This window comes from Condylostylus longicornis, unplaced genomic scaffold, assembly GCF_029603195.1.
Source record: "Condylostylus longicornis isolate FDR11 unplaced genomic scaffold, ASM2960319v2 ptg000010l, whole genome shotgun sequence".
Lineage (NCBI taxonomy): Eukaryota > Metazoa > Arthropoda > Insecta > Diptera > Dolichopodidae > Condylostylus > Condylostylus longicornis.
In genome coordinates this window covers 21,329,320-21,354,902 of record NW_026577979.1, presented here as the reverse complement: position 1 = coordinate 21,354,902, position 25,583 = coordinate 21,329,320, and the positions used below count along the sequence as shown (strand labels likewise).

The following is a 25,583-nucleotide window of genomic DNA, read 5'->3' as shown; positions in this document are numbered from 1 at the left end:
TTTGGATAGTGTAAAAAATAAAAAAAAGAAACAAAAAAAATAAAAATATAAAAACGTTTTTGTTTAACTTTGCTGCCATATCTTGTTCGAATCCAAATGAAATTTTTTTAAAACGTTTAACCTAAATTTATAATGTGTGCGGATGCATGGTTGAAAATATTTAGTGTTTTTTTTTATTATAAATGAACTTGTCCTGCCGGTATTTAAATTTTTTTTCGGATTTAACATGCTATAATTTGCATTAAATAAAAAATTTCAGATCGGCAACACCTCGGTCATCAATAATGTGCATGTAATTATATTTATAATACGTTGACTTGACTGACGTCACGAAAAACGCTTGATTTACAATTTATTAAAATGTAAAACATACAAAAATATTGGCAATCAAAAGTGCTCTTAGTATAAAATTCAATTAGTTTAAATGTCAAAATGTATGTCAAAAATTCATCTATTTTTTACAACAAAAATTTTACATCTTATTTTTTCTCCTTTCAAATTCTTTTGATCTTATTAGGGACATGTGTCGGTCACAAAAAGAATTCACATAATAATTACATTAAACGTAGAAATTACGATCTATATAAATCTACGGCCTGATCGTCTATCTCGCTATTTTACTCGGAAAGTGAGAAGAACGTGAGTATCATATACTTGTATAGAAAGTATAATATACTTGTATAACGTAATTTTCGCGAAGAAGAATTATTCGGTATTACGTATCTCGTTTTGCTTTAAATTTTTTCACTTTTTGAAAGTAAGAATCCAATCCAATAGATAAATTAAGTAATCTTATTGGAAAAGTGAAATATCCATTAGAAAATACTGAGAATTCTGATTTGAAAGGGAATAAACGTTGATCTGCATTGCAAGTAGTCGAAGTTACCATAATAGTCCATTGATTCACTTTTAAATTATTGTCATTCAACTTTAATATTAAATATTTTTTTTAATTAATGAGAAAAGGAAATGGTATGTACTTACAAGAACAAAGAAAGAATTATTGAACGAAAATTTTAATAAACGCATCGAGTGAACTTACCTGAAAAGAAAGAAAAATACTAAATTAATTAAAATTTGGAAAAGTAATTATATTAAAAAATTTGAATAGTTAATAATGTATGTATGTATATAATGAAAATACGTATACCTAATTGAAGTTTTAATAATTATTTTTTTAGTTTGTGCAAACAGACACTTAGTAGTTCAATCTCTTTATAAAAAGTTAGAATGAAATTGTGTTAGAATTAAAAAAAATTAAATTCACGCGTTGTCTGTCTAAAATACTCAACTGACTTTCGTCATTTTTTTCGTAAGAAATCTTTCCATAAATAAACGAACAGAATTCGTTCACGATTTGACATTTCGATTAAAAAACTCAATTCAAATTTAACATTAAAAGATTACCTAAATGTGATAAGCCAATTTTAACTTGTAATATCAATTAAAATTCATTTCAAAGTTTTTTCAATTAATTTTTTTTAAGTTTTAACTTATTTTATAACATAATTATATTATCTTTAAAATTTAATGGAAGAATGGTACAAGTATTAAGTTTTCGAAAAACAAAATTTTAAATATATTAGATGAAAATTCAAAAAGGAACAATAATAAATTAGCAGCAGTTTTAAAACGGAACTCAATAATTAAGACATTTACTCACTCAATTTACTTACTCAATCTACTAAGAATACCATTTTTTTCCTGTTTTCGAATCCTCGTTTCGGAAATAAGTGAGTGAGTATTATATGCATACATAATATTATGTACTCTTAAATTGCAAATGAGAGTAATGTAACATGCTCTTTTTTTTTAATGTTGTTGAAAGGTATACAGAAATAACTGCACTCCCGATCTTAAAACAGCTAATATAAATTTAGAATACATAAATTTTGTCGATACTTTGAAATTTTTAAATTATAAAAGTTTATAAAATTTAAAATGTAATATTTAAAATTAAGATTGAAAACACTTTTTATTGCAGTCGATATAGGAAAAAAAAGTAAGTTTCTTAATTTTATAACAAAAATTATTTTAAAACCTTGCGAAAATTATAAAATACCTTATAAATAGCAGAAAATCAAAGAAAAAATTTTACAAAATGTCAAAATAATTTAACAACAAGTATTATCCAAAACATTTGTATGTAGTAGTTGTAGTATAATTATTCAAGCATTTTGATTAATAGCATTGAAATATGATTTTGAATGAAAATAATTTTCTTTAACTATGTAATTTGCAACGAGAAATCATTGCAGTCACGTACATATACAAACATAAATGTGTATTTGATACAAATAATTTACTTTCATGAATACTCAAGTTACTCTCATATCAAAATACTAAATTATAAATAATCACAATAAATATATAGTTCTTATGAATTGTCCTCGCTACATTCATAAAAATTTGCTATCATAAAGGTTGTTCAACAGGTAAAAGTGATCGCAATAATTTTCGTTTTAACATTTTGATTTTAATAGCAGTTACCTATGCCAGGGCCCGAAAAAAGTACTTTTCGTGGTGCTAAATCATCTCACTTTATAACAAATTTTAATATATACGTATGTATATTAAGAAATAAATTAAAAGTGTATTTGTTCCTAAGAATATAAAACTTTTGTAAACACTCTTCAAAAGATGAGTGTTAGATCAATAGCAATTGAGTTATCAATAGAATTGTAAAATTTTCCATTTTTCTTTATTTTTAAAACCTTATTATGCTATGTTTATGCTTTTCGATTTGTTTTCAAACATTATGTTTTATTTTCAAAAATAAATTAGATCACTTTATTTTGGTACAGGTACTCGAACCTCCCGAATGGTAGATTTCCGACATCCGGTGTACCTATAGCAAAAAATAGTTATAGGAACGCAAATTGTTTTTCATATTTGTGTGAAACACATAATTATAATATTTGCAATATTTTGTATATTTTGAAAAATAAAAGAGAATTAATATAATAATAATTAAATAGATAAGTAGGTGCTCTTCCATGTACACAAAATAAATGACACAAAATTCTTATAGTGCATCATAATTTCAAAAGAAAAAGTTAATTATTAAACGGATCAATAACTAAAGAAAGAATTACTCAAGTTGTATTTCTCTCCCATTCACTAGTTTAAGACTTTTAAAACCTGAACAGAATAATAAGCTCAAAACACCATAATTTTTTATGTAAATTTTTAAATGTTTACAAAAACAAAGATGATTATTAAATATTAACAATTAAAATTCTATTGCTATTGTATAACTTAATAATAATCATTGAATGAATATTTCTGAATTGAAAACTTGTTCAAGACAAATTGACCTCTCGAATATTAAGTACTATAAATATAGATTAGGACTATTCCAGTCGTAAATTAATAAATTGTACTGAAAACATTGATAACAAGTAATATTATACTTTGCGTATTTCATGATTTTAGACTAGATTGTAATACGAGTAATATAGAACTTAGGAACAATAAACACGTCATGGTATAAGTAGCGTAGAACTTATGACGAATAACAATTTATAATCAATATTTATATTATCGTTGATGTTTATCTTGAACAAAAATGTTTTACAGTTTCTATGGATCTTCAAAAAATTTTAAGTATCAAATTAAAAATATTAAAAAATGACACGCACAATTAAAAGTTTTTGTTGCGATATTTTTCATCAAATTGTTTAGAAAAAAATTACACCAATTTGTCTATTTGATTAGTTAGCCAAACTCGCCGATACTATTCTGCCGGTTTTCTGCAACTATCCCACGAAAACTGAATGATATTTGTTTAGTCTGGATGATGCTTATTTATTTAAGCCAATTTATTCTTTTTAGTTATCTGTACTACTGCTATCATCTCAAATAATTTAGCAATTATTCAGTATGCGAATATTGCCATTAAAACGGTTATAACTAGTTGAATATAGTCACGAGATCTCTAACGTTACACTTTCCACCTTATTAACAATATTAAAAAGAATAATTGTTACGCCCGAGAATTGAAGACCTTGACGGTATATTTGTATCTTGCTTTTTTTTGACCATAGGGCAAGATAAAAAATAATTTTCGAAAATATCTAAAATATCATTTTCGTAAAATTAATAAAAATTTTCTTAGACAACTTTAAAATTTACAAATTAAAGATTTTAAATGTCTATGATTTTATTGCTAGTCTAAAAGTAATGAAATGCTCATATTTTTTCCTTTCTTTTTTTTAATTTACATCAAATTTAGTTGAAACTCATATAAATCAATTAAGTATAGTTACATTTTTTGTTTTAAAAAATATAATTATGATATTAATGACTGCCGCCGAATAAGGCTGAGAATAGTAACTTTATATATATTGATTTACAGTTTGTATCCGTAATTTGTTTGTATATGTGCACAAATGTAATTATTTAAATTTTATGGTTTTATGAAATTGAGTTCTTTTAATTTTGGAATTTCATTGCTTTTGGAAGTAATCAATGTTTTTTACCATTTTAAGAAATAAAATCGATTGGATTGGACTCATATGCAGTACACTTTTTGTTAAAAATTAATTTTAAAAAAATGTTTTTTATTACCAATTTTTAAAACAAATTATAGTTGAAATATAATTACAACATTTGAATTGTAAGTATTTTTTTCTCAAAATTTTTTTGATTCGAACTGCAAAAGAGGTTGATTTGCTTTGTACTACGATCAAAACTTCATATGCAATTGATAATAGCACTAACTAGTGGCATTTTTTTTTTCTTACTTTTTTTCCCAATGTTTGAACATTAATTAATGATCATTAATTAAGTTAAGATAGAAAAAATATTAAACATAACATGTTGCGAATTTTGTTTCTATTTTTCCTTTTCTATACGAAAATCTATGAAATTAGAAACTGAGTTAGTTTTCTTTTATTTTAACTTAATTTATAAACATACTCTTAAATTCGATAAAAAGCTGTTAAAATTTTTTTTTGGAGAAAAAACTGTTAATATTTTATCGAAAATTATAAAAGTCTTTTAAAAATATTAACGGGCGTTTTCCATTTTTACTTCAGAGCCAATTTTCCGCCTCGGAGTATTCAGAACAAAGAATTCGTGTTCTTAACTTTTAACAATCATGAAACTCCTTATGTCACATACTATAACTGCAGTTTTTGGTAAAATATTGGATATGGCGTATTTTTGCACACATACTTCGAAAAGTTGCGAAGGTAGTACCTATAATATGTAAATACAAAAACTTAATCGTTTATACGCTTAATAACATTCGGTAACAGCTTAACAACATTCGGTTTAGTGGCGTTAACTCAATATTTTAGGTTAGTTAACTTCAATTTATTTTATATATTGAATATTTATAATTATTTAAAATTAATGTAAAATTAACTTGTAAAAAAAATTAAAAACTTTAAATGCAAAAGAAAGTTTCGAAAAATAAAAATTTTTATCTTCGATTTCTTTTGCAATTTGAAATTAATTTCTCGTAATTATTTAGTCTTGCTTATTTTTCTCATAATTACAATTGATACAATTGATTCTGTTATAACTCTATGATAATTGAGACTCTGTGTACTTCTGTGAGTAATAAACGCTTTAACGAATTTAACGAATGATAGATTCTAAAAACTAAGACAATCTCAATTAATTTTTGTAAAAATAACTGAATTTGCCACTTACAAGTACTAGTAAGGGTGTATTTTCCGAAAAAAGAAAAACATTTGATGATCTAAATTATTTATGTCACTCTTTCTCAATATTTGAATGTAGAAAAAAACACAACATTGTCAGCACAATAACGATGTCCACATGACAATATGAGAACTTTTAGTAAAATTTTAAATTTGTGGTGAATCATCAATGGTCAAGTTTTGTACAAAAATAAAGATATTTTTATTTTAATAAAATGAAATTATTAATTTAATAAATAATATGACAAATTATACATATATTTACATAATTATTAATTGAATTAATTATATATACTCTTATTGATGACAAATAAATAAAATATTTATAAAATTTACCGATATATGCTATTAATAAATAGGTATATTTATTTTATGAGAAATACGGGTGAGACATTTTTAATTAAATAAAGAAATATTTAAAAAATTTGTATTTAAACATTATTAATAACATTTTTTATAAAAACAGACTAATGAAATTTGTATTCTAAAATAACAGTAAATAAATTAAATTGGCACATTTTCGATGAAACATTGATCTTTAAGTAAATTAAGTAATGTCTAATTAGATTTCTTTATTCAAAAAGTTTGCTTGCTGAAACTAACCGATTAATCTTAATGGTTGTCAGAAAATATGAGTCTAGTGAAAAAGAATACAGGTAAGCCAGACGATTTGCTGCTCTAAAATAACTATATTAAAATGGTTTTATTGGATCTATATAGAATAAAACGAAATGCCACGGCAATTGCAATACCGTAATGTACGTGAGCGCAAAAACAAGTTGTTGCGAAATTGACATCGTAATAGCCAGTCTTTTTTTAAATTTTTTAAAAACTTTAGACTTTTCCAAAAAAAAAGTTATAAATTTCTTAAAACCCGGTATTTGACATTATGTTAATCATAATAGTGTTATACAATTATCTAAGTTACAAATCTCCTTAAGGGAAGAGCTTAAACTAAAGACTTCGGATTAAAATTAAACCAACGATTTTAAAAACAGCACATTTCCCAAAAAAATAGTGAAAAAACTTTATTTTCTTTTTAATTCTTATTTATATCATTCATTCAATATTGTGACAATTATATTCTTTCATTGCATACCTTCGGAGTGAGAAAACAAATTAACAATTATAACTGGCATAAGAGCCGATTTAGACGGCCAGTCAGGCCATATAGGATAAATAATAATGATGTTTTTGATAGGGAAAAATTTTCCATTTTGAATCCGGAATATTTTCCGGAAGTTGAGATTTAGATAATTTTAACAAATAAACTATTCATTAATAATTAATGTCTACAAAATTTCGCAATGTAAGATTAGACAACTTCTGTATAAAAAAAAGCTATACGTATAGTTGTAATTTTTTATCAATCTATTCATGTTGAAGAAGTTGCTTCCTTTTTACTTTTCCTCAATTTAAAATCTCTTTAAAAGTTCAGTTTTCTACTTTAAAGGGAGCAAAACGAATAGTCTATTGGACAAGCAAACAGATGGGAAAAAGGTGAAAGCAATAAGCATTTTTTTTTAATTTTATTTCAGTTGTAAGTATACTTAAAATATTGCAAGTATGCTATGTTAAATCAAAAATTCATTTTGTGAATGCTAAACACATCGCTGTGGAAGCATGTCAAAAATTTATAATTAATAAGTTCAATGTCAAAACAAATTCGTATTTGAAATATACACATATATGTATGTATATCTACATGTGAAAAATACAAAAATCGGTGAAAGTTTAATTTTAGAAAAATATTAATAGAAAAAGTTTCTATAGTTATGAATTCTTAATTTAACCAAAATCGGGCAAGTTAACGTTATTACTAAATAACTTTTAAATAAAAAAATATTGAATAGGGTAAACAAAAACATTACTCTAAAAACAAATATTAATAATAAACAGAATGTAATTGAAAAAATTAAACTTCAAGTTCAAAATGTATGTTTGTGGATCACGTTGAAGTTGCCTCTTCACGCCATTCCAACAGTCTGGTTTTCATGAGCAAAAATTAATGAAAATTTCAAAAAAAACGTTGTATCTTTTCTGTAAAAGAGGTCACAAGAAAAAGAAATTAAAATTTGTTTACTTTGTGAAATGCAATAACTGAATTGATGCACAAGTAATTTCAAATGCTCCCTAGAACTGCTAATTTTTAGTTCAATTAATTAGCGGTTACAGTGCTATCTTCGTAATAATAATTAGTTATTTTAAAATGTTTGAAATTCTTAACTTTTGAATTAACACACAAACTGTTACAGTTAATTTGATGGCGATCCATTTGCCAAGAAGTCTATATTACTTATTCATTTAATTTATTTTCTAGGTTGCGCTCATATAATAAATTAATCCACATATGTACTCATTATACTTCAATTACGCAAATAATTGTTAAATAGTAATTGGCACCATTAAAAATATTGCATTGCATTTAAATTATTAAAATAATCTACAGTGAATATTTTATGCAATTTAATTGTTATCTTTATTAACTATCCATATGGAAGGGAACTATGTTACAACAACATCATAAGAAAAGTTTTGTTTTTCTGATAAATGACGTAAGCCACAACTATAATTTCAGTTTTTAATCCGACAGAAAGAGAGATCATAAGTTTCGAAAATTAACTTCACTACTGTAAATTCCATATTAAAATATTTGTTCACTTTCACAAAATTTCGATATGTAAGAATTTTTTTTTAACTTTTATTACGGTTATAATCAAATCTGACACACTTAAAATATCCTTATTCATATACGCATTTTTAATATAACCTCTTACTCATTTTATTAAAGACAATAATATAATATCTTAGACACTTCGATTAGCTGATGTCGTACTGTATTAAAGTAATTCGCACTGTTTTTATAATTCACGTAAGACTGTTTATATAATTCACTAATCAAACTTTGTGATTTAATTTATGCCACAGACATTAAGAACACGTCACACACTTTGCAAATACGCCAATTGAATTTGGTTTCATTTTGATCAACTCAATTTATTTATTTTTATCACACTTTAATAAATCTGTTAAATGATGTAAATCACAGAATACATACTTATATTTTAGTAAATATTTAAATTAGTTTATATTGTAATTTTCTTTATAGTGAAACAAAGAATTCTCATTTTTGTAGGCAACTGATTCAAAATATGTTCTATGCTGAATAATAATTAATAGTTATACAATTACGTACCCATTTAATTAAACTTTTAGACTGTTTACTAAACGTCGTTTTCTTCATTTTTTTAAAGGTAAATAAAAGGGAAGCTACTCGTATGTGTTTTTTTTATATGAAATTTAAGCATGTTTATGATGTTTCCTTTTATCATAAGTAGACAAACCATTATATGTACTGACAAAACACCAGTATCCAGAAACTACCAGTGTGAAAATGATTTCATCTCGTTTTAACTTAATGACGTGACGTGATATAATAATATTTCACATATTATTCGCTATGCGCTAGACTAGGAGCATGTAGAAGATTTCCTTATATATGTATATGTATATGAAAAATAGGAACCAACAACAACATTGTAAACATTTTCAAACATTTCAAAAGAAATAAAAAAAAAAACAAGAACTAACAAAATATCTAAGTGATTTTGGATGTGAAGTCTTCAAATATAAATGAAATTTGAACCAGTGCCATTTACATAAAGGTCATTCATATATCAAAATTTCAAATAAAGTAAAGTTCCTCATAAATTTCAAAGCATAACATTATTTAACGTGATAATAAATTAAAACATTTCACTATTTCACACTATTTTCTATTTTAATGAAAAAAAAACTCTGCGTTCTTCGTATTGTTATGTATGTATAAATAAACAAGTATCTAATAGGAAAATCCAATGAAAATGAAATCAACTTAAGCAAAACAGTTAATTCGTTTGAACTATAAATAAGTACAGAGGAATATCAAAAAATTTTCCTAAAGTGAGAATAATGCTTTTAATAATAGTCTACTACATTATTACATTTGTACTTTCATTCATATACCAAAATATTTCAAAGCTTGCATACATTTGGGATGAGGCAAAACAAAAAATTGAACGAGGCATTAAAATAATGCTTGAGTTTAAGGGTAATTGCATCAGTTAAAAAATTTATTTATATTTTTTAATGACATGGAATTTACCGTTAGCTTTTTGCATTTATAGAAATTTGGAAAAGCTGAAGTATCTGAAATGTTCTTCCTGTGCCAAAAATTCAAATTTTACAAATTTCGAAAGAGGATAACTTGAGACGGGGTGGAGGTGGCAAGAAGTTTTCTTGTGGTGAAATAAACTCTTCATTACTATCTAAAAGCTGATAAAATTTCAAACTCATACCACTAATTGTGTAGAAGAAAAACGATAACAAAAATTTGGAACAGGTTTTACATAACGGCTAATTTTAAATATTTAATTACGACTAAAACCAGCCACTGCTTTTCTGCGTTTGCAAAATTTGAAAAATGTTTATGATTTTAAAATAAATAGCTACAAAATGCTGTTTTATGATCTTTGAAGATTTAACTTTTAGAAAGTGATTAGAACTGATGGAAAGCGGCGAAAAAGGCTCCAGATAAGATCTAAATGCATATGAAATTCCAGCATTCCATCTTCAAAAGTGTAAAAGTTTTGTAAACAGGTTCGCGGACGAACGGACGGACAGAGTGAAACTAATAACCACACCTTTTCAAAATTTACTTGGAAAACTACTAAAAAGTTGAACTTAATTTAAGTTAAGCATTGTATAAAGCAAAATTACTATAATAAATTTCTGAAAACAATGTTCGAAATTCATTTCAATTTGCTTGCGAAATAAAACTTTTTAATTATCCTAAGTACACTCGTAATTATATTAAGTACAACAAAAAAATAAAAAAAAGATTATTTAAAAAAATTCAGGCCAATTTTTAGGCCTATATGAAAACCTACATACACTTAATTTTTTTTTTGTTTCTCTGTTATGAAATTTCAACTATTCGTTATAAATTTTATGCTTTCGCAAGTGTACAAGAAAAACGCGCGCCAAATGCGTTAAAAGGTAATAGAATTTAAAAAAAAATAAATATTTTTTATTTTTGCTTTTGCATTTAACTACCGCGTATGTGAATAGCATAAGAAATGTGTATATTTTTTTCTTTTATTTTGTTTCAATCACTTTGTGTGTTTTACGAAACTTATCACTTTTTAAAGTATTCAAACATCAAAGTGTCTATTTGCTATTTGCTTTTCGCATCTCTTGAACGTTTCATATTTGAAATTATTGCAATTGGAATTCTCCCACTTTTCGAAAAAAAAAAATTAAAAAAATTTTTAGAAACCAAAATAATTTTCTTCTATTCTATTTCAAAACAAAAATATTGTGATTTTTAGCCTACTTAACGTTATAGAAATGAAAACATGTGTTATTAAAATGTTTAAAATTAAAATGAAATTAGAAATGTCAGATTGAAAGTTTCTGACCGGATATGGATCACCAATGCCGAAATAAGCTCCTCCCAAATTCTCAGCTGGATTTGTAATTGATTTAATAGCATGTTCTCACTAACTAGAGTTGTATAACTTTCAATTGAAATGGTAAATAACTGTTATTAACAATAAATTCAAAAATCATAGTAAATATATGTAACATGTTTTTAGAAGATATTTGGTAAGATATATTATGTCTTAATCATAATTCTTTAGATTAATTTTCAATTTTTGGTCTAGGGTATTTCAATTTTTATTGTGTGCTGCATTTATTTGGACAAAAGTTGACACTTTCAGCTACAATGAAACACCAAACCATAAACTAAAATTGTTAAAATAAAAACAAAAATTTTTGTAATAAGAAAGCCAAATATTGAAATTGTAAGCACACAACTAAAACCTCTTTCACAAATATTATGTTTGAATACGAAATATTCATGTATGTGAACATATTATGTTATGTAAATATACGTATGTTGTATATTGTGAGCAATACTTTACAAATGACACTACACTGTACTTAACTTAATTTTAATTTTTACTATCAACCTTTTTCTCTACAACGACATTAAACTCATTAAAAAAATTACCTAGTTAAAAATTCTCGTACCTTTTTAGATTTTAAAAGTAGATTTTCAAATAAAATCCGAAATCTGATTTTAATAAAAAATTTTACAATTGAAATTTTAACCAGTTTTACCGAATCAACATATAAAATGAAAATTAACTACATATATTATTACATTGAATGCATTGTCATATTGATATATGTATGATTTCGACGTGTTCATAAAATTCATTTGTTTAAAAGAAACTTCTTTATTTTTTAAAAAGTATATTCTTTATTTATTACTCAGCAATTTGTTTGACTTTTTGGTTCAATTAATATATGAAAATTTCACGTTAACTAAGGAAATTTTTAGAGTCAATTGTCTGTATAGAGAGCAAATTTTTGAAATTTTCCCTTTAAATAAAGATCCGAGATTTTAATATGACACTCTTTAAATTAAATTACAATTTTTAAAAAATCTGTCATGGAATCTTTATACGAGTAATATGTATAAAATTTGTAAAATACAAACATCTGCCAAAAATTAGTTATCCATAATCGAATTTTGTTTGACAAAAACACACAAAAGCCAAAAGAAACAAAATAAGATTGTTTACTACTTGCAAACATATACGATTGCAATGTAGCTTTCGGCTGCATTGTATTAGGTCGTGGTTTATTTAGATCAATGAATCTTAATAAATTGTTTGTTATCTTTTTTTTTAAACTTTTTTAAAATTTAATGCGCAATATTTTTTGTCATATTTTTTATGGCGGGGTCAAGGTGACAACAAAATTTTGTCGTTTTCATTTTTCTTTTTTCGTTTACGAAAAAGAAATTAAAAAATTATTGTACATTTAAAATAAATGAAAATAAATATGTATACACAAACATGCATACATAAACAATTTTAATTATTTATACTATAAATTAGCTAAGGGCATATTTCAAAGCAGGCACAATTAAGTCGTTGTATGTATGTATATATTTAAATAATAATATTTACCAAAAACGGCGATAACTATAGAGTAATTTACTCAGAAAATGCTCACAGAGACGATTTGACGTTTTATCTATAAATTTTTGAAGGTATTCTGAATCAAACTGGAATTATAATACCCTTGGAAGTGCTCACAACTTTGAATTAAGCGATCATATATGTAAGTGATCTACCTTAAGAATTTACAATTTTAACTATTTCAATAATCAAAACAATCCGGGCTACAGTCGAATACAAGATGAATTTTTACTCAATCTCTTTTTTGAGTACTTAATTCGTATCCTACAGTGATTAGAAATGAAAATAATTATTTTTTTTTTTATGTTTTCTTTATTGTATTCTGATTTTTAATCAAAATAAAGGTTCGCGATTTTTGTGTGTTCCAGTTTTGGAAAAGTTTAGCGATGAAATAGGATTATCAAAATAAAAAATGCTTTTTCTCTTTCTTCTTTTTTTAATTTTATACTGCTCTGTTTGAGGTTATTGTGCTGCCGTTCACTTATCGCTTTAAAGTACATGATAATTGTTTTTTTTTTTTCTACTGATATGAATGAAAATTAAGAAATAATAAAGATCATAAACTCTATTAGAGTAAGTAGAAATGAGTAAAAGCACAGCAAATAAGTTTATTGGCAAACTAATTATGTATATTATTTGGCATAAATACACAAAAATGTATGTACATAATTAAATTTAAACAACTGTGACATTATAAACGCAAACAAGACAAAATTTATAAAGGAACAAATCCAGATGAAAAAACCGGTTTCTAAAGTAACACATTTCGTTTAGTTTGGTAAAAAAGTTTTATTTTTTTTTCTTTAATTTAATAAAATAAACGCTAACGTAATGATCCAAGTAGACGAATGTAGGTCAGTTACATGTAGAATTCATTTTGATAAAAGCTTATTCTTATTTTTGAATTAAAAAGTTGCCGAAAATAGACTGTTTTTGAAAAATTGTAAACACGAACTAATGGACAGACAGAGTAAAGCATATAAGCAAGTAAACAAGTAAAAATCATAAATTTATATTTTTATCAATCTTTGGAATTCAATGAGATAATTTAATTTTTTTTTGAAATTGTATAAAATACAAACATTTGAACCCTTCCACAATGTATGTATATAAATGAACGTAAAATAAAACAAAATAAGCGACTTGATTAATAATTTATGGCTCTCAAAGATGAGCCCTTTTTCAAAGACTTTCTAAGTATATAAAATTTTTTCATTAAATTGAAATCATTACACAATTAATAGACCATTAACTAAATAAAGTTGGGTCAAACCAATGGTTTGTATTGTAGCACTTTTCCCTTCAACAAGTGAAAATACTGCTTTTAATTTAAACAGTCTATGAATATCCACCACACTATTTAAATTATTTTCATTCATAAACGAAACTGTTTCTAGGATTGCATATATTTAGGATGAACGGTTTATGCAGTTTTTGAATTAAAGCAAAATTTTTTTAAAGAGGGGTTAACATAATGCTCGATTTTAAGGGTTAATTGTATGAACTAAGAAAAATAATTATATTTTTTAATACCATAGAATTTACCTTTACCTTTCTGCGTTTATAGAAATTTGAAAAAGCTTGCGGTTTTGCTAATATAGGGTAGCAAATATTCAAATTTTGCAAAATTTCAAGAGCTGATAACCTGAGAGGGAGAGGAGGCGAAAAAAAATTTTCTTCTAACAAAATAAACACTTTTTAATGTTTAAAAACTGTTGAAATTTCAAGCTCAACTTGTGGTCCGGAATAAAAACGGCATCAAAAATTTGGTAAAATTTTAGATAACGGTAAATTTTAAGGACCATTTTGTTTTTTCAAAGTTCAGGTATACTATGCCGAGGTAGAAGAAACCACGGTTGGCATTTTTAAGGTTTTGAGGGGTATCAATTTTAGAGGAGGGGAGATAGGTAAAAATTATGTTCTACAAAAATTAGTTTCTAGTTACGATCTATGTACATATATTTCAGCTTTTTATCTTCAAGGGTGTAGAAGTTTTGTAAACAGACACACGGAAAGACGGACGGAATGAAACTAATAAGCACTTTTTTCAAAAATTTGTTGGAAATATTAAACATACATATATGCTATTAATAATAGCTTTTCATGTGTATGTGTATGTATATTCGTTCTAAAAGCAATAAAAAGTAAAAAATTTCCTTTTCAAAACATTTTTTGCTTTTCAATAACTGTCAAATATCTTACAACAATCCACGGCTATTGCAAACAATATTTTTCGAACGTGATTATGTGAAAATCTAATGATATATAGATTGACTAATCCAATATTAAGGAATTTCTTATCACAAAATATCACAAAAATAAAAAACCAAATTTTTTTTTTGAAAATTCGTGATAGAGTTCAAATAAATATAACCATTAAGTATGCTATATAAAAAAACTACTTTCCTTGGCGATGGTAATCTCAAAAAGTTTAATGAATCAATTTAAAATATGCGAAATCTTATATAGCTTATCACACTTTTTTGAAGAATTTTTAGAGCCCAACACTATTAAAAAGTTGATGAAGGTCTATCAAAAGCTGCTCTATAAAAAAAATAAAGTTCTTGCAGAATGTAGGTTATCGCAGTTTCAATAAACCGTTTGAATATTGAATTTTAATTCTTTTATTTATTTGATATCAGCATTTTGGTTTTGAATTGAAATTGATTTTTTATTTCGAGTAAATGAACTTTAAGAGTTCACGCGAAAAAATTAGAAAATTTGATTTATGATCACATTTTTCAAAGTAATTTAACAACAGTTTTAAAATTAAAATAAAGGATTATAAAATATATTTGACTCTTACTGTTTTTTAAACAAATTTTCTGGAGAAGCTCAATGCTGAAAACAAATTTTGGATTTCTTATCTCTGAGGAACACTGTTGCAACTTTTTCTTTTAAACAAAATTATGGTACAGTTACTTAATTTAGTTAGTAATAACAGACTTGTACTTATAACAAATTGTTTACAATATTTTAGAAATATTATTTAGTTTAAAAGTTCAAAAGTGAAAACCCTCAACACTCACTAATTATCAAAATTTTTCATTATCATTTCAATTAAATAATGAAAACTGGGTAGAAGAAGATAATAAAGTTTATTGAGGTACTCGTGTACTAAATAATATTAAAATTACTTAATTATAGTATATTAATTTAAAACATTTAAAATATAATTTTAAATATTTGTAGGGATATAGGAATAGTTTTATGTAGTATACTTAAACAGAAAACGCTTTTTAGCACTTTTCCAAAAAAAAATTTGAAAAAAATGCTTATTAGTTTCATTCTGTCCGTCCGTCCGTCCGTGGACACTTTTTTGTTTACAAAACTTCTACACCCTTGAAGATAGAAAGCTGAAATTTAATACGTACATAGATCTTTACTAGAAACTTATTTCCGTAGAACAAAATTTTTACCTATCTCTCCCCCTTTAGAAGTTATACCCCATTAAATTAATTTTAGACATTAACGAATAGTTTATTTTTTTAGAAGAAAATTTTTTTCCATTTCCACCCCCTCTCAAGTTATCACCTCTTGAAATTTGTAAAATTTGAATTTTTGACACCTTATATTTCCGAAACCGCAAGCTTTTTCAAATTTCTATAAACGCAGAAAGCTAACGGTAAATTAACCCTAACAATTAACCCTAAAAATCGAACATTATGTTAACCCCCTTTATATTAATTTTTGCTTTATTTCAAAGACTGCATAAATCGTTCATCCTAAATATATGCAATCCTAGAAATAGTTTCGTTTATGAAGGAAAATAATTTAAATAGTGCGGTGGATATTCATAGACTGTTTATATTAAAAGCAGTATTTTCACTTGTTGAAGGGAAAAGTGCTACAATCATTACTCGTATAAACAAAAATCGATTTTATCGTACTAAAAAACCTAAAAATAATTTAAAAAAACTCATATTTAGGTACTTAGATTAATTGTTAGAATTATTTTTCTTTTTACATTTGAAAAGCAAAATTTAACCTCAAAAAATATTTGTATTTAAAGTCAAATTAGAATTTTTTAAATTGAAAGCAATTTAGTAATGTTCGCCATACATACTGTAAACTTTCACACATCAGGAAAATCTTGAAAATATTTCAACCTATCACCTACATTATCATTTAAATATCAAAAATTAAGAATTGAATTTTAAACAAAATAGTTGGTTTGCATTTCAAATTATTAAAAAAGGTTAAAAAAATCTAAAAACGCTGTCATTACATGAAATGTATACAAAAAAAAGTCACGCAGAAAATTGAACTTTTTGCCTATTCTTAAATGTCAACTACTCGAATAGGTTATCAGTGGATGAATCTTAAAACACTTATCTATACTCATGAACAAAGTATCTTTGAATTTTTAAAATACTAAACCAAAATTTATTCAGTAATACAATAAAATAAATAGTAAACCTAATCTGTCATTCAACCTTTCACATTTAAGAATTGTAAGGCCTATCATAAGCAGGGGGTTACTGTTCTTTTTGAAGGATTTCTTTTCTATAAGTATTTGTCTTTATACATTTTATCTTATTAAGTTGTACTAAACTATATTAAACGAATATGTGTATTTGGAATAATTTTTTAACAATAGGTAGTATAAAAAAATCTAAACGTGTCGTGTATATACTCAAATATTGCAAATAAATTGAACTGATCAGGGAAATGGCAAACCTGAGCGAACGAAAGATACCATTTTTTTTATTAATTTTAAAGATTTTAAAGTTCAACTCAAGTATACAAGATGTTTTAATTAAAATTTTATGGTTACAATTTCTTGAAACCCGAGTAATGTGATTGCGCACTAGACTTTGGAAATTTATTTTTGAAATTACGAGAAAAATTTGAATTTGAATTTTAGCAAAAAGTGAACTTTTATGAATTAGTTTTAACTCGATAAGTAAATAAACTCATTCTACAATATCAGATCCTTAATATCTTTTTCTAAATTTCCTATAAAGAGAGTGCTTATCTCAATAAATTTGACTTAACGCGTAAATTATTGTTCTCAAGAAAAGGCTATTTTAATTTTAATGATGGCTTCTTATATTATACTCTCGCCTTGATTGAGGTTGTAAGATTGAGGCTGAATAGCAAAGATTGAGTTTCTGGCGCTTATTTTTTTTTTCAAAATGCAAATCAATTTAATCCCTTTTAAAATATAAAAAAATCACATATTGTTTATTTTTGAATGAAAGAATGCATTTAATATTATTAGCAATTAATTTAGTTAATAAAATAAATAACGACTACAACCAGTAATATTGAATTAAGTAAGGAAGTAAAATAAATAATATGCACACAAATTACTTGACACAAAACTTATGCATTTATGTACATACGTACTAACAAAAATAAAAATAAGCACAACATATTTAAATTAGTGCATGACATGCAGTGTTCTCTTGCATACACAAAGTAAATTTATTTATTCAAACTATTTTGAAATTTAAAAATTATATGTATATTATTATGTACGTACGTCGTATATATGTATGTAAATTTTTATTTCTTAATTATTTTCATTTAATGACGGTGGGGTAGTGGTGTTACCGCGAATCGCACTTGAAAATAAAAGCATATAGGAAAAGTATAAATTTTTATATTATATTAAACTTTCTGTTTTTTTTTGCTGCTGTCTTCCTTTGTTATTAAAATTTTCGATATTGATATTTTTAAAGAATTTATTATGATAGCATTGAAAAATTTTGAATATCATCCGATTTTTCTATTTATGTGCTTTAAAATTACATAATAACAAAAATGTTACTTTTCTACACTTAAAGTAAATATAAAATTATATTGTTTACATAATTTATCAAAAATAAATGAAAAATAAACTAAACTTATAGCGCATTTTCAATGCCGACTGAGACGGTTGCGAAATTCAAATTTGCCATTATATACTTACATTTATATATTAATAATTATTATTAAAAATTCAAAAACAATAAATTATACATGTTATAATTTAGATATAATCTTAAAAATGCGAAAAAGTGTGTAAGAATCATGATAGTCAGATAGTTGTGCAGATAGTCAAATGTAATTTGATTTTTGAAAATTATTAGACTTGATTATTAGACTCCACTTGTAAGGGACATTAAGAAACTTTTTCGTAAAAAGTATGGGAAAATTTAAATTAAACAAAATCAATAACATAATTTAACATTTTGCTCTCCTTCATCATCAATGATTTGTAAACTGCACCTTCCCTTAAACAAGTGAAATTACAGCTTTAAAAACAATGCGCTATATTTTTTAAATTATTATTAGCAATAATTTAAATTAAATTTTATCATTACGTTAATTAATTTTAATTAAAATTTAATTAACAAGATGATGAGTTAAAAAATTAATTGCGTGATTTAAGATAAATAAATATATTTTTCGGTGACATGACATTTATCGTTATGTTTTTACTTTTATAGATATTTGGAAAAGCTTGCAGATTCGGTAATTTAATTTGTCGAATATTAAAATTTTGCTAGTTTTGAGAAAGGCTAACTTGAGAGAGAATGGAGGTGGAGAAAAATATTGTCTTCTAATAAAATAAACAATTTTTTAGTATTTAAAAGCTGTTAAAATTTCAGACTCTTACAGCTTATCGTCTAGAAGAAAAACGTTATGAAAAATTTGAAAAAAATGGATTTTAGATAACAGTAAATTTTAATGACCATTTTGTTTTTTTAAAGTTCAACTATGCTATGCCACTTTTCTGTGTTTACAGAACTAAAAAATTGTTAAAAATAGCATTTTTGGGGTTTTGAGGAACTGTTACTCTTAGAAAAGGGAAGAAATGTAAAAAAATTTTTCTTTCACGGAAATAAGTTTCTAGTAAAGATTCATTTATGTACATACATAAATGATTTTTGGAACAAAATTTCCGCTTTCTATCTTGAGGGACAGACGTTTTTTAATCTTATAAGCATTTTTTCAAAATTATTTTTGAAATTATTACTTTAATATTCCTCCTAAATTTAGGCAAAGTTATATTATAACGAGAGCTATAGTTTGATGAACAATATTTTTTGATTATAAAAAACCGATATTTATAAAATTTCCTCAATAATTTTTCTTCTGGATTTGTAAAACATCTGGAAAACTTTAACTTCTACTTTCTTAAAACAAAAAATGCTCTTATAAATTAATAAATCTATAAAGTTTAAAATTGACATTTTATAGTATTTTTTATGTTTATTAGATTTAAGTTTTATCTCTCAGTCTCAACATTACAATTTGACCCAAATTTCCAAATGCAATATTACAAAAAAAATTTTTTAATCAACATTCTCGCCTTTCTATTCAACTCATTTAATTTAATTTTTTTGAAAGATTAATATTTTTCTTGTTTTTCTTCTTGTATTTGGCGGAATGCTATACTATAATTTGCAAATTGAATTCAAAACTTTAGTTTAAGTATAAAATGTTCTTCTAACATGTTTTTAAGTAACTACAAACGAACCAAGTACATAATGTATTTCAAAAAATTTATATGCCAAATTTCAATTTACTGCACTTCTAATTCTGACGATTGCATCATAAAAACCACTTTTCATTCCTATTTTTTATCATTTGCATCAAATGTTTGATTTGTGGATAAGTATACTTGCATATTTTCACATTATTATGTATAGGTATTTGTAACATACATACATATATAAGAATATAGAGAAAAAAACTTATACAGATATTTTATTCATCTTCCATTTATCTCATTTAATTAAAAACAATTTACAACTTATATAAATTTATTAAAATTATACAAAAAAATCTCAATACCAAAAATAAAATTTAGTTCATTATTCATAGTTAATGAAAATGAAAAGTAGAACATTATCGCGCGAATAAAACCACTACCAATTACAGCTGATATTTTTGCATAATAACGGTAAAAACGAGTTTAACATGGTAGGTCTTTTTTTCTTTTTTAATAATTAAGTGGGTTAAAAGTTTATGCCGGCAGCATGTTTACACATAACTGTTACATAATGTTGTCGCAGGATAATATTGGTCGATGTCAATTTGAAATTAATTTGTGAAATTCAAGTATTCGAAATAAAAAAACGTAAAACATAAAATTACTTTTAAAAATAAAAAAAAATTTCGAAATTTGTGTTTTTTTTTTCTCAATTGCAAATTTCATATAGAAAATATAATTTAAAGTGTAATTGAAATATTTTTACCGCATATTTCTTAATTTTTCCGCAATTATTAAAAAAGCTTTTTTAATATAGTTTCCTAATTTAATTTTAAATCTTAGAATTTTAATTGAAAAATTTAATTAAATTCAAATTCAGTAGGTGAGCATATGCTGTTCACGGCGTATTCTAATTTTAATGAACGTGTTGTAATAAAAAATCTGTTCAACAAAATTGAAATACTTATCAAACAAGAGATTAATCAGGTGATTGCGTTGCTATCCCTACTTACTTCTCAGATTATAATATTTAAGAATTTAGAATACTCGTAACATCATAAAGAAACTAGAGAAAAAATTCAGTTTATGTATGTACATGAAAAAGAAGAATTTAGACATAATTAAGCATTAAGATTTATGATCACAAGCAAGTACTGGAAATTTTATATTTAGTAACAGTATAGTATAGCCAAAAATAATAAAACAATAACTTAAAATTTAATCTGGACAAACAAGTAGGGTATTATGGTTTTATACCATACAAAATCAATAACGCATATTGCAGTGCAATAACAAAATGGAAAGAAAATAAATTGCAAATCAAAACATCCATAAAATAAATTAAGTCTATACTGATTTTACAGATAGTTTTTCTGTTTAAACTCATTTTCTCCCAAAAATTCTTAGAAGTAAGTTAAAAAAAAATTATTCAAAATATCTGTCAAATCTTGATTCTACCTATGAGTTAATTCTATAAAACAAATAGAATTACTTCAGTAAAAATTATTTTTATAACTTGAAATACATCACCGTAAAATTTATTTGTGACACAAAATTGTTTTAGCATTTTATTTTACTTTCTAGAATATCTTCATTTCAACAATTTTACATTAATTATATGCATGTGTACACACGTTTATACACAAATATTTAACACGATTAAATTTACTGTACTAAATTAGTACATGTAGTTGTTACTCAACTAAATCTGTATTATTATAAAATATCTATTATCTTCAATCAGTCTAATTAAAATCGAAATAAAAAGGTCCAATTCATTGAAATCCCCCATTAAAAATACAGAGCTTTATTGAATGTAAGATTGTTAAGAGATAACAAAGCTACTCTTATTTATTCACTTAAAATAAACTAATAAAAATTTGTATCTTCCTAAGACAATATTAATCTAGTATACGCATACATATAATGTTCTACAATATGTACTTATATGAAAATAGAAAAAGTTGAAGATACAAAAGCTTTTATATGTCAATTAATATATTGAAAATTATGCGCCTCTTTATTCTAGGCGTGGGCTATTTTAAGAGCAGATTTCAAAAAGACACTAAATTATATTGCTGTACCTAATAAGTGTGTACAATACAAGTTCGTAAAATATTAATTTATTTTAGAATATTATATTATTTTTTCAAAAAATTATGCAAACTTGATTAAATTGGCTTTTTTTAGCTCTTTAAGGTATAAAGGTTATTTCATTATATTCAACGATAAACAAGAGAATAGAAACTTTGAATTAAATCAAAACAAATTAATATTGAGTTTCTATTTTTATCAGAGAATGTGATAACCGGTGACATTTACATACATACATATGTAGGTACATTTAAATGTCAAATTGAAACATTTTGTGTCTTCATATTTTTCTTAATTATTGAATAGTAAGTTTTATGTTAATAAAATCTAATTCTCTTTCATAACTATTTTCAACTTTACAAAATTAAATTTTACATATTTCGCATAGTTACGAACTCTGTTGTATAAATAAGTTGGACTCACTGATTATCTAACTGATTTATTTTATAAACGTAACATAAAGTTGACTAAATCAGTAAGATTTTGGCTAGATCAGTAAGATGAAACTGACTCCATCGGAACTAAACTGAGCTAGAACGAAAATAAGCAACTAAACTAAATATTTCTTGAAATAATTAAAATAATTTATGACCTAAGACGAAAAATAACCTGAATTAAACCGGCTTTTGTTCGGTGTATTTTTGAAAGACTTCCAGGCGTATAATTGCATAAGTTTTTTTAATTAAATTTGAAGTTGTGAATTAAAGCTCTTGAGAGAGAGAAAAGATTTCTTATGAACTTGAATAAACAGAAAATGTAACTAACTTCACACAGAAGGAACATCAAACATAATTTTAAATTTTCTTCTCATATTATACTAAATTTTTTTTCTGCTGTATTGCTTTTGATGTTATTTAGAAAAAACACGCGACCGTAATTCTATTAATGCTAATCAAACAGAAACAACACAGATTCATAAATAAGTTTTAAGTAGCCTTTTTGTAATCTAATAAAGTAATTTTTTATTTTTGTAAACTTTAAATTAACTTATTTTGTTTATTTATATTATTGAATTAACTATTGTGATTTTGCATAATTTTTTTCTAAAAAAAGAAATCACATTCCATAGCACGTGGCGCACAAGTTTGACAATATAAAAAAACTTTATTAACAAGCCAAAACACAAAAAAATAAAATAAAAAAATTTTTTGTTAAATAAATTGCAAGCAAATATATTTATAACTTTATATAGTCACACATGTGTATGTACATGCATACTTATATGTACTATTTTAAAAAATTTAAGTTTTTTTTTATAAATTTTAAATGTTTGTGATTCATTGTAAAGTTCATTTTAAAAATAATGTACAAAGTAAGGCAGGTACAACAAAGCAGAACAAAAAACAAAATTAATTCAAGTTTTCAACGTCACAGCGCGGAATATTGTACTGAAATTACCTTGAATTTGGAAACAGAAGAGAAATAAAAGCACTACAAAATGTACTAAATGTTTTTCAAATTTTACTTAGTATACGAATATTATGTTTTATTTAAAGGGAATTCTCTATGACTCATGAATATTTTAATTGAAAAAATATTTTTAAGCTGGGAAAAAATTAAATATTCGAGCGTGACTACGAATAAGATGAAACACTTGAAAAAGCAATATTGACTATTGATTAGGAAGGACACGTCATACATGTATGTATGTATAAGCATGTACATGTGCATATGTGGTATTGTAGCGTAATATAGGTAATGATAAAATAATTTTAATTATAAATTGAACAAAGAAAATACAAAAGTATATGAAATTATTGTTAAATATAGAGGCCAATATTATGACTTACTCGTAATATGCGTATGTGTATATGTGGAATTACCTAAGAGAAGTTTAAAAAATTATTTTTTAAAAATTTTGAAACCGATAACACATGTAACGCATTATAACATTCAAAATTAATTTTTTATATTTGAAATTTTCACGCTACGAATACAGAATTGCGTATGTGAAATGTTCTTCTTCAAAGTTACTTTTTCAAATGTCAATCAAAAATACTTTAGCTACATGAACAGGTTTTGATTTTAAACCACTTATGTAACTAAAATGAATGTATAAAAGAAGGGGTTAATAGATGAAGGATTTTTGCACCATCGATCTTATAACATTAAATATACTACACCTTCAAAGGAAGTAAAAAAAGTTTTAAAGTAACATCTTGAACAAAAATCGCTGTAACACAAATAAAATCTCAAGTAAATGAAAATATGACATAAGAAACTCGTTTTTGAACGGAAATAAATAAAATATAAAACAACTATCATAATTATTGCAAATTGGTTAAAACTTATCACTTACCCTTTTGTTTTTGGCATATAGGAATAAATTCGTATGTCAATTGTGTTGGAAATGCTGATGATTGCATTATTGACAATGGTGTCATCATTGCCAAAATATTAACTGCTTGATAATATGTCATATTATTATCATGTGTAATATTTGTAAATACGGAGTTATTAACTAGTTGACCATTATACATAAAATAATTATACGTTTGTAATAATTGCCGTTCGATTGTTAAATTGCTTCTATTTAATAGAATTGAATTTGTATTATATAATTGTGGCGAAATTTTATTATTTTTATCATTTTTACCATTGTTATTGTTTTTTAATAAATGTAAATTTTGTATATTAGTTAAGTTTGTTGTTTTTTTATTATTAATTGTAAGAGATGATGTTACTTTTGTTGATGCTGTTATTTTTTCTGATGATGATGAAGTTATTCCTACCGGATCTGTAGAAACACAAATTTTCTCTGTATTAACACATCTTGCATCATTTTTCATTTTTCTAATTGCCATTTGATCATTAGTTCCATTACTATTCGAAGAATGAGAAGACATTTTTAGCGTTTTTGTATTGTCGTTTTTTGAATCTTTTGAATTTGAACTTCTTGAGATAATCATTGTTGGAATAAATTTTGAATTTATTGCATCCATTACTTTATAATTAAATTTTAAAAAATTTTAATTTTTTTTTTTTGTGTTAGACCGAATTAAAACAAAACACAATTTACTAAAATTTAATTAATTTCTTCAGTTCTTTAATTCTTTTACATAGAATGTTTTGTATAATTAATATTTCTTTTAAAATAAAAATTTTTATTTCTGAAAATTTTATAGTCGTAATCATATGATTTTTTGTATCATGAAAAATTGTAATCTTTTATTTTTATTGAATTTCGTTATTTTCTGTTTTTGTTTTTTATACTTCGAAATTTCAGAAAAACTTAAGAAAGCAGGAAACTGCGTATAATTTTTTTTAATTTAATTCTGAGAATTTTCAAATGTAAAATTCATTTAAGTAAAATCAAGTTTTTCATAATTAATATTATTTAAATTCACTTTGTATCGT

At 24.6% G+C, this 25,583-nt stretch overlaps 1 protein-coding gene across 1 annotated transcript in view; it reads right to left on the bottom strand.

The window, feature by feature from the left end:
* Positions 1-25,193, bottom strand: part of LOC129618689 (uncharacterized) — an 82,651-nt gene extending 57,458 nt beyond the window's left edge. Inside the window, exon 1 of the mRNA XM_055533590.1 lies at positions 24,526-25,193. Within this exon, the coding sequence (XP_055389565.1) occupies positions 24,526-25,168 (643 nt within the window). The 5' untranslated portion in view covers positions 25,169-25,193. The remainder of the gene's footprint in view (positions 1-24,525) is intronic.
* Between the last annotated feature and the right edge of the window lie 390 nt (positions 25,194-25,583).